Raw genomic sequence first — 10,873 nt, forward strand, 5'->3', positions numbered from 1 at the left:
TTGGCCTTGGCTGTGGATGGTACAAATGCAGCGTGTTATCCTCGCCACATTTCTTTGTTCCCGTTAAATGGAGCCAGGAGCTCGATACGCTAAAAGGTCAGTGCTGGAAGGGCTATGAAATATTTAGTGGCTGTGTCGTGCTGACCTAGTTAGTTTGCATGCTCTGAAGCGAGCCACCACCTTCGGGCTGCAGCAAGGAGCCAGCACAGGGGAAGGAAGGGCAGTGGGGTGACTGGCCACGAAGGCACCCTGCAAAGTGCCTGCAAGGAGCAGGGGCTTCCTGCAGCCCGTCGGTGATGGGAACCATAACAGGAGGCTGTGCCGAGTGCTGTGCACTATTCTCCGTGGTGGAGCTCTGCAGGTCCTCAGTGGCAGGGCTAGACTGTCCCTAAATGTCTTGCAAGGATTTCCATCCGTGTGGGAGGATCCCATCTAGTTGTGTCACCGTTCGGTTATCAGCGTCGTTAAGCGAGAGTGTTTGTCATCCCGAAGTCACTGGAGGTTTGTCCTGTGGTATATCCATACAGATCTTGCTCAACATCGCTTCCAGTGTTTGGGAGGAAAGTTCCAAACACTTCATGCGTGGCCCAGTGGCTGACCTGTCTCGATTGCTTCAATGGGGATTGGTTCAGAGCCCCTCCAGTCCCTTCCAGCCCTTCTGCCTGTGGTTTTGGAGGTCATGCAAAGATTTCCTACCAAGCTCCCCAGCCAGTAGCGTCCTCTCAGTGGGGCTGGGCAGCCCCAGGGAGGTGTGTTCGCAGAAATTTCTCATACACAGACCAGCTGCAGCTGCCCTGGGCATTAACCCTGACTTGGCCAGGTGTCTCCTCCAGGCAAAACCCCATCCCAGAATGAGCTCACTCCCCTAAAAAGGCTCCAGCCATAAAAAGACCAACTAAATTTTATTTATTTTTTCTTTATTTTAAATTACAGACAGGCCGGATCGAGCCAAACTACCCCAAAGTCTGTGGTCACCAGGGCAACGTGCTGGACATCAAATGGAATCCCTTCATTGAGAACATCATCGCGTCATGCTCTGAAGACACCTCGGTGAGCTGTGGTGCTTCGAGCTGGCACCTCCCAGGAGCCGTGCAGCTCCTGCCTTTAACTCATACCCCTGGAGACGTGGGACGGGGGCTGCTGGAGACGCCGCGGGTGGGTGATGGCTCAGCGTCTCAGGAAGGGAGAGGGGGCAGGAGGCTGATGCACAGCAACAGGCAAATTGTGCCCATTTCAGGCCCCTTTGCTGTCCCCCGTGTCACTCGTCATCCCAGCGCTGCTCTTTCCGCATCCCTGGCTGCAGATAAGCCATTCAGCTGTGCACGACAAGACCTTTTTTTTTTTGATTTCAAGCCCAACAGCAATGCTATTATTAATCCTTCACGCTCTCGGGGGCTGCAACTGTGCTCTCGTGGCCTGATGCATCCAGTGATGGAGCAAGAGGCTGTTCTGCAGGCTGGGGAGAGCGAATCGGGTGGTCTTTACGTAGCTGCTATTTGAGTCCTCCTCCTCTTGATTTTCTGGACACAAATGAGTCAACCTAAAGGCTGTATCACAAAGGGAAACAAGCCTTTGTACGAGGGAGAGGAGCAGGAACCATCGCTCGTTTGGGACGGCAGACACCGGGGATTGGGGTGATCCGGTTTTTAGGCAGTTACAAATCTGCCTCGCCTGTTCCTTAGTGTGTCGCTGTATCATCACCTCGTGCCTCATCCTCCCCTTCAGTTCAGTACATTGGCTTATTTTATTAGCTGAAAGCTTGTCAAGGAAGATATTAAGGAGGGAGAAAAATTCAGCTCGTGGCCATGAATCACGGTGAGCTGGCTCCCACTTTAAATTATAACCTTTTCTATACAGTCGCCAGGGAATAGGAGGTGCTGGGAGGGAGGGAGGGTACTAGGAAGACTTCACGAGCCATCGTTAAACCTAGGAAATTAAGTTAATTGCCCCTGAGGCTGTGGAGGGGTTTCCAGCCATGATCCGAGTTGGAGGGGAGCAGTGACACAGCCGAGTGGGCTCATGGGTCCCGGTGCCACCCCACAGCTGGGGTGATGTTATGGGCAGCTCCCACACCTTTGGGCTCTCCCTGCTCACTCCAGGAGGTTTAACAGGGTTCAGTCCAGAAGTCTTTATCAAAGGGAGAGGATGCCCAGGACCTCGCCAAGTCCAAGCTGCAGAAAACAGAGTATTTGCATGATATTTGTCACCCGGGGACACTGTAGGACCCAGGCTGGGGACACTGCGAAGGACACGAAGGACCTGCCACCAGTGTTGCGATGCAGCCAATGCAGTCCTGCTCCAGCCTCATGTCTTTCCTCCATCACGTCCTATGCAGAGAAGACAACATGTGAAACTTTGTCCCCAGGGCATCACTATGGGCTAATCCCCTCCGAGGGGGGGATGAGGATTTTACACCTCGGTGTAAAGTAGTATTAACGGCTGTAGTTTGACGCTGCCTCGCTGGGAGGGGTCACTCTTGCAGCCCACCCAGCTTATTGCTCTGCTTGAAACCCCTCCTGTAATTCCTCCCTCGCTATCCAACCTGTATCCGTCCGTACCCACCGGTCCCCACTTGGGTAACGGGTCTGTCCTCACCTGGTGCTCTCCCGTGGGGTGATGGGGACGGGAATTCACTGTTTGTCCTCGCGGGACAATTAGCGGCAGGGCTGATCCTGGAGCTCCTGGTCCCCACCGTGGTGCTGCCAGCTGTGAAATGCCGCGGAGGCTTTTTTGGGAAGGAGCATTTAAAGGGCAGGACAGACCAAGCGGGAATATCGAAAGGGGGGTTACCCAATCTCCGGAGGTGTTTCAGGCTCCGCATTTCCCTGGTGCCGGAGCTCTCTGTGCGCTCAGGCGCAGTGCTTGGGTGTTGGGTTGGCTCCAGCTATGCCTATACTGGCCCCAGAACAGCATTAAGACTGCAACCAGTTCCAGCACATCTATTTTCAGGTCGTAGCAATCGTGGTAATGGGGAAACCTGCTTAAAATAGCCCGTCCCTGGCACTCATCCATTTTTTTTTTTTGCAAGACACAAGGAATAATGCAGCTCCATTAGGAGCAGACCGCATAGGTGATGCCGTGCTGCAGAGCCCCAGCGACAATTCCCCATGAGCATGGACATGGGACACGGTTAATAACCTCCCTTTGGGCTCCCTGCACAGTGAAAGGCAAGAGGCAGCTCCTGCGTGAGCAGATCCTGACGATGCAGGAAGCTGGGCCAGCGCAACTGAGTGCCTGAAGGTTTCCCTGGGTTTGAGGACGAGTCCCCCACGCAGCGAGAAGCTCTCCAGGGTTCAGAGCTCGCTCAGAGCCCTCCTGGGTGCAGAGCAGAGGTTTGGTAACAGCCGTTTCATAATCCACCGCTTTCATAACCGATGCCTTCGACAACCAGCGATAGGGGCCGTGTGGCTTCTTCCTCGTGTTGCACCTTGCGTGAAAACAGCTGATGCTCTCAAAATTGTCCCTCCGAGCCAAACCAGCCTCTTAACCATGTCTCTCCCGTAATGCCATCTCCTCTGCAGGCCACCCAACCCGAAGAGCAGCATCTTCTACCTCCAAACGTGCAGGCCCAGGCAGAAAACTCACTGCTCCTCCCGCTCATCCTTATGCAAGTTTTTCCCTTCTATATTGCAAATGAACCTTTGCCACCCTCAGGCTGTAGCTCAGCCCTTGGGGGTGCTGGAGGAGACAAGGAGAGGAGCAACCACAGGGGCAGCACGGGCAGCCCTCCCCAGCCAGCAGCCTCCCAAGTATCTCCTCTGGTTTGGAACAGTGTTACTGAACTCAGTGATGCTCACCGGGGCAGCACGGCAGCCCCAAGGCAAGCTTGTGTTTTGAGATGCTGGTGGAGAAGGCGAGAGGGAACCTGCACGAGCTGTCTGCTACCTTCGATGTGGTTCGGCATTTTTCATGGGTGTTGCTTAAAGATGTTGTGATGTGTCCACAACCGGTACTAGAGCTGGGGCCAGGAGAAGGCTCTGGAAAGGACGAGCGGGGAGGAAATGACAGTTCAAAGCTCAGTTGTTTCATCTCTTCACCTGGACCATCGGGACATGTTCGCACCACCATGCGCTGCCGGGGTTAGGGAAGGACCTTGAGTCTTGGTGCTCGGATGGATGCAGACTGCTCAGGCACGGAGCAGACTGAGGGGGGTTAGAAAAATGGGACGTGTCACTTCGGCATCATCCCGGTGACCTGCCATGGAGATGAAAGCAGCTGAAACCACTCTTTGGTGACATTATCTGGAGCTGTTTAATTGAAGAGGAGATGTTACAGAAGCCTTATTCTGTCCCAGTGCATCACCTCTTGTGTTCAGCCAGCTCCTGCTGCGAGGAGACTTTCCTGGCTTGTTTTCAACCCAGGTTCTCTGTGCTGGGTGGGTGGCTGAGGCAGCGGGGGGGGGTTCTGCCCGGCCCCGCTCTCCCAGGACATGGCATGAACTTCATCACGTCCTTTTCCTCAGCGCCCACAGTCCAGGGGTGAAACTGCTGCCTTTTCTTTGAGCTCCCTTTTCCCCATGGTGCTTGCTGGTCTGATGGGATGGACCCTCCATGCTCTTCCCCTGCTCTCACGTGGGACTGACCTCAAGGACATCCATTAGGGTGCAGGATGAGGCCGATGGCATCAGGGCACCTTGGGGATTCAGCAGCTCAGAGCTCCCTGGGTGGGTGTCGTGGTCCTTGCGGGGTTCCCAAACCCATCCCAACTCCTGCCCCCTCCCACAGGTGCGGATCTGGGAGATCCCCGAGGGTGGCCTGAAGAGGAACATGACGGAAGCCGTCCTGGAGCTCTACGGGCACAGCCGGCGTGTTGGCCTCGTCGAGTGGCACCCCACCACCAACAACATCCTCTTCAGCGCCGGCTACGACTATAAGGTGAGCCCTGCCCAGCCCCGCTCCTTGTCCTTGGCTGCTGCCCAGGGCTGCCCTTGCAAAGGCTCCCCCTGCTCGTGCAGCCAGGGCGCGATCCTGGTGTAAAACAGCCCCTGTGCCTGCAGCAGGCGGTACCTTCCCTCGTGCAAGAGTCTTGCACCCAGTCATAAGGACTGTTTGAATTTTGCCCCAGCAGCAGCTGCATGGCAGCCCTGGGAGGAGGGAGCGGGCTCTGTAGGTGATGAGGGGGCTGCCCTTGCAAAGGCTCCCCCTGCTCGTGCAGCCAGGGCGCGATCCTGGTGTAAAACAGCCCCTGTGCCTGCAGCAGGCGGTACCTTCCCTCGTGCAAGAGTCTTGCACCCAGTCATAAGGACTGTTTGAATTTTGCCCCAGCAGCAGCTGCATGGCAGCCCTGGGAGGAGGGAGCGGGCTCTGTAGGTGATGAGGGGGCAATTTCAACCAAAATAAGCGATATTAAGATGCCCAAAGAAGACCTGGGGGTTGCAGGAGTGGGGGGTCTTCAGGAGTGGAGACATCACAGCAGCTTCCCCCTTTCCCACAGGTCCTCATCTGGAACCTGGACATCGGGGAGCCAGTGAAAATGATCGACTGCCACACGGACGTCATCCTCTGCATGTCCTTCAACACCGATGGCAGCCTCCTGGCCACCACCTGCAAGGACAAGAAGCTGCGGGTGGTGGAGCCGCGCTCTGGCAGGGTCCTGCAGGTGTGGTGCTCGTTGATGCGGCATGGGACAGGGGAGTCTTGGGGAGGAAACCTAGTGAAACGTGTAAAAACATTTCCGAGGTCCTGCACACCCTCATGATGTGACATTTTGCCCTTGTCGGGGTCTGCAGAGGGTTCTCTGATGGTTGTTTAAATCTGGTGGAGATGGTGGGGAGGGCTTGGCTTCATCCCAGACATGGGAGTTGGAGGATTTTGTTCATCTTAAGGATTTGTGGAAAACAATGGAAATTAGGGGGAAGAAAGAAGCAGAAAGTTCCAGAAAGAGCCACAGTTTGGAGGAAGTTGGTGGTTTCTCAGTAAAGGTGTTATCTAATATTCAGGGTAATGGACATTTTCATTTTGCACAGGGGACAGGTACCTCCGTACCAGCTGCCACCCCACCAGCACAGAGCTGGTGTTTCACTGGGATGAGGCGGGAGACGTGTTGGGGTGTAGCAGGTCGGGTACCTGCCAAAGAAGGGGCTTCCCCAGGGTGAGGGCTGGGTCTGGGGGTGTTGGCGAGCGCGCTCCTGTCTTTCAGGAAGCCAGCTGTAAGAACCACCGTGTCAACCGGGTGGTCTTCCTGGGCAGCACAAAGCGGCTGCTGACGACAGGGGTGTCGCGCTGGAACACGCGGCAGATCGCCCTGTGGGACCAGGTGGGTGCTGGGATCCCCGCTCCATTCCTCACTGGGACCCCTGATCCATTCCCACTGGGACTCCAGCTCCATCCCCACTGAGGCCCTTGATTCATCCCTATTGGACCCTACTCTGTCCCCACTAGGACCCCCTTCCACTCCATCCCCACTGGAACTCCCACTCTGTCCCCACTGGGACACCCGCCCTCCCACTCCATCCCCACTGACACCCCTGCTTCATCCCCCCTGGGACCCCAGCTCCATCACTACTGGGACCCTTGATCCATCCCCACTGAGACCCCTGCTCCGTCCCCCCTGGGACCCCGGCTCAGCAGGAGCATCAGGACATCTTAACAAAGTGCTTTATGCTGTTGTGCAGGAAGACCTGTCCATGCCCCTGATAGAGGAGGAGATTGACGGGCTCTCGGGTCTCCTCTTCCCTTTCTACGACGCCGACACACACATGCTCTACTTGGCTGGCAAGGTACGGGCTGCGCTTCTCATCCCGCAGCCGCGGCACCTCCCGGGGAGGCGAAGGGGCCCCTTCCCCAGCAAACAGCGTGGGGGAGAAGAGCCGTCCCGAGAGCAGGGCTGTGCTTGGCCCCGAGCAGAGCGATACGCAGCTCTTTGACCTCGAACCCCCAGCTTGGAGAGGTGCCCACCGCTGTTGCATCCCACTGGATGATGCATGGGGCTGTGGCATCTTCAGCCTGTCTCCCCCCAGCATGTCCCAAGACCAGGGCTCTGGGGGTTGTTATCACGCCCTTTATTCAACCTCCAAAGCGCTAAACCATCCCTCTTCCCTTGCTCCAGGGTGATGGCAACATTCGGTACTATGAGATAGGCTCTGAAAAGCCCTACTTGAGTTATCTCATGGAGTTCCGCTCCCCAGCTCCGCAGAAAGGACTGGGTAAGGAGGGCTGGGCTGCCGGATGGGCAGAAGGGAGATGGTGGAAGGTGCTTCATTAAATGCTGCTTGTAAATGGATTTGGCACGGGTTTGGTGGGTGCTGTGCCAGCTCTGGAGCATCAAGGCAGGGTGGCAGCACTTGCCAGGCAGTGTCAACTTTGCTGTGCTGTCATTCCAGCGGTGATTTAGCAGAGCTGGGGCTGGGTCCAGGCCAGGCACATGTCTGGTGACACCCTTCCTGCTGCCACACATGCCACAGCTTTACTAGGGGACATCAGTTGGTGGTTCCTGTGATTTGTCCTGAATAAAAGCTGTTCATCCCTTCCTCGATGTCCCTGCAAACACCCCTGGTGTGGTCCAGGTCTGTGCCCCAGGTCTCCAGGGTGATGATTCAGCAAGAATCCGAGTCTCCTAATGGAGAACAAGGACTTTTGGGGGTCCTCTGTGCCAGGGACGTGACTGGGTCCTGGGGTTAGCAGCACCTGGGGGTTATTGTCCGCTCCCTCTCTGTAGGGGTGATGCCAAAGCACGGGCTGGACGTGTCAGCCTGCGAGGTCTTTCGTTTCTACAAGCTCATCACCCTCAAGGGGCTGATTGAACCCATCTCGATGATCGTGCCGAGGAGGGTGAGTCCCTCGGGACGCGGGGATGGGGTGGTGGGGGGTGAGCGGTGGCTGAGGATGTCCAAAGCAGGACTGGTGTGATGGAGACGTCCCTGCTTGCACCATTTTGCTGGGCAGTCCAACAGCTGGGTCTCGTTGCACCCATCTTAGTCCTCCCAGTCATTCCAGGTCCCAGGTGTGGGAGGATTTCCGAGGCATTTTTCTGTAAGCCTTAGTGGGGATGTTTCAGGAAAGGTGTCTCTGCGTTGCTCCTGGCCCTGGTGCAGCTGTTTTGTGCACAGCCACCTTGGTCTGTGGTGATGGGCAGCAAGGGGCTCATCTCGCTTGAGGTGTCGGGGCTGTTTCAGGCACAATAAATCCCAGAGCTGGAGCGGGGTTTCTGTTCGTAGCAAACCCAGCCGCCGGCTGGAGCTGCGTGGAGGACCAGCCGCCCGTCCTCCTCTGGCATTCCCCAGACTTTCCTCACGTGCCGGCGCAGGCAGTGCTGTCATTTCTCCTCTAACCTCCTGGTGCCATTGACGGCTTGCCCGGGGAGGCTGCACCGCTGCGTGTCAAGGCAGTGAGCGCAACTGCCCGCAGCGCGTTGCAACCTGTTGTTAGAATTGTCAGCGCCTTCACGGAGGCGGATGCTTTTCTTTCCCTGTGTCTTTAGTCAGAAACGTACCAAGAGGACATTTACCCCATGACCCCGGGTACGGAGCCGGCCCTCACACCAGATGAATGGCTGAGCGGGGTGAACAGAGGTAAAGCCGTGCTCAGTGAGCGGCGCGGAACCCCAAAACCAGCCGGGCAGCGGGACGGGCCCGCAGCCCCCCCTGACTCCCTCCCGTGCTCTGCCCCACTCAGATCCCATCCTGATGTCGCTGAAGGAGGGCTACAAGAAGACGTCCAAAATCGTCTTTAAGGCACCGGCAAGAGAGAAGAAGAGCGTTGTGGTGAACGGCATAGACCTGCTGGAGAATGTGCCGCCTCGGACAGAGAACGAGGTAGGGTGGCACGGCCCTGGCATGGGGACAAGGGGGGACAGTCACTGGCTGGGGGGGCCATGGTTTGCGTGCAGGTCTCTGCTGGTAGCCCCAGACTGAGGTGCCTGGGCACCGCATTTCCCTGTGACTTGGAGCATCTGGCTCTGTGGAAACCACAGAGCTCCCAAAAGGAGCAGTGTTAAGTTCCTAATTTTGGGTTTTTTTATATTAAAATCCTTCTCTGGGAACAATATGGAGAGGCACTGGGGAAACATCGTCACTCGGTCCAGAAAGAATTTGTTTTGCTGGCACTGAGTTTGCAGGTTGCATATGTAGGAGCTGGAGGGTGGGATCTCAAACCTGAGAGAAGCCAAAGCAGCGATGAAACAGCCCCAGCGCGGCTCCGGGGCTGGCAGGAGGGTGAAGCCCCCAGGGTGAGCAGCCAGCGTGGTCCCTCCAGCTCCCTCCTTCCCTTCCAGCTCCTTCGGATGTTCTTCCGACAGCAGGATGAGATCCGGCGGCTGAAAGACGAGCTCTCGCAGAAAGACATACGGATCCGACAGCTACAGCTGGAGCTGAAAAACCTACGTAACAGCCCGAAGAATAATTAACTTCCAGGGACGTTTTATAAATAAACTTCCTTTGTTTATACTCGCTCTTTAATTTTATTGTATCCACTTACACAGAAGATGAGCCAGAAGTCCAGTGACCCGCCAAGAGCCCATTCGCTAACTGGAAATTTGTCTCCTAGTCTTGTCTAGCACTAAAACCGCGATAACTGAAAGCTACTGCATGAGAGGTGGCTGGGGCGTCTGTCCGCCGCCCAGGTGATGATCTTGGCGTAAGTAGATGAGCCGTGTCCTCTCCGTCGGGATTCACCGGCTCAGCGGAGCCGAGGTGGCGGCCGCTCCCCGGGAAAGCGCAATGCTTCGTTGCTATTAATCTTTTTCCTATGCAAAGATGTGACAGCGGGCGCAGAACTGGAACGGGGTGCGGGAAGGGCTGAATTCACAACCCCGGGGCAGCCCGGGACCCTTTCACGGCAACAGTGCTGCTGGGGCGGTGGCCGTGGCAAGCTCTGGCATGGCCAGGCTTTGGCAGGAGCAGCCTGTGAGCGTCCCCGGGCTGCAGCCTGGGGAAGGGAGCTGCTCCACGTGTGTGTGCAGCCGCACACATGCACCGTGTCCTCCTCTAAATAGCAAAACGAGGCCGGATTTCCAAACCCCAGAGGGATTTTTTTTTTTTTGCTTCCTCCACCCCTGCGAAGAGGAACTCACCCTCCTCCTGTCCACTGGGATCCGGGGAGGGGGGAAGGATGTCACCCGGCTCGCCCCAAGGGATGGACCCAGCGGGTGCTGGAGCCACGCGGGTGCTCCATGGGTGCAGCACACGCGTACAATCACGGGGGGTTGTGGATTACGCCTATGGCACAGGCAATACCACCAAATACTGCTAGATTACCTGTATCTATCGCTATATTTTCACTAACCAAGTTGCTGATCCACCCAGCACTACCAGTGCGACAGTTGCTCCTCCCCGTAGATTGACCTTGTGCCCCGCACCCACCGTTTCCCCCTCCCCACGTTCCATGTGCTGTCATCGCCCATTATTTATGCTACCACGGAATAGTGATGAAATAAAATGTTTTCAAGATACCAAAACCTCGCCCGCTCCTTCCTTTCTCCACCGAGGGGCTGTGCGTGAGCACTGGCCCCCACCCGAGAGAGGGTGGTGGGACCCGATGGTGTCTTCTGCTCATGCTGCTGCTCTTCTCCTGGGTCGGAGGATCCCTGCAGGGTTCAGCGATGCTGACCAGAGCTCAGCTCGATGCTGCGCCTGCACAAGGCTCAGGCGTGTTGTACGAGGAGCAGAAGACCTGGTTGTGCAGGGCAGGAGGTGCTGGAACTGTCCTGGACTGGGCTGGCTGGTTTGGGCTCCGCGGCAAGGAGAGCGGCAGGGTGTGGGGGGAGATGCTGGCTGGAGGCACTCCATTGAGTGGGGGGAACAACCAGAGATGAGTCATGGAACCACAGGCTGGTTTGGGTGGGAAGGGACCTTCTGAGCTCACCCAGTCCAACCCCCTGCAGGGGGCAGGGACATCTGCACCCAGAGCAGGGGGCTCAGAGCCCCAAGGGCCAACGT

General features: G+C 56.8%; 1 protein-coding gene across 1 annotated transcript in view; it reads left to right on the forward strand.

Annotated features, from left to right (window-relative positions):
• Positions 1 to 9,432, forward strand: part of CORO2B (coronin, actin binding protein, 2B) — a 20,149-nt gene extending 10,717 nt beyond the window's left edge. Inside the window, exons 2-11 of the mRNA XM_010140810.1 lie at positions 891 to 1,050; positions 4,725 to 4,874; positions 5,434 to 5,598; positions 6,139 to 6,255; positions 6,614 to 6,718; positions 7,048 to 7,144; positions 7,657 to 7,769; positions 8,419 to 8,509; positions 8,613 to 8,752; positions 9,211 to 9,432. Of these exons, the coding sequence (XP_010139112.1) occupies positions 891 to 1,050; positions 4,725 to 4,874; positions 5,434 to 5,598; positions 6,139 to 6,255; positions 6,614 to 6,718; positions 7,048 to 7,144; positions 7,657 to 7,769; positions 8,419 to 8,509; positions 8,613 to 8,752; positions 9,211 to 9,342 (1,270 nt within the window). The 3' untranslated portion in view covers positions 9,343 to 9,432. The remainder of the gene's footprint in view (positions 1 to 890; positions 1,051 to 4,724; positions 4,875 to 5,433; positions 5,599 to 6,138; positions 6,256 to 6,613; positions 6,719 to 7,047; positions 7,145 to 7,656; positions 7,770 to 8,418; positions 8,510 to 8,612; positions 8,753 to 9,210) is intronic.
• Positions 9,433 to 10,873: the final 1,441 nt, after the last annotated feature.

Source organism: Buceros rhinoceros, unplaced genomic scaffold (assembly GCF_000710305.1).
Source record: "Buceros rhinoceros silvestris isolate BGI_N320 unplaced genomic scaffold, ASM71030v1 scaffold28157, whole genome shotgun sequence".
NCBI lineage: Eukaryota > Metazoa > Chordata > Aves > Bucerotiformes > Bucerotidae > Buceros > Buceros rhinoceros.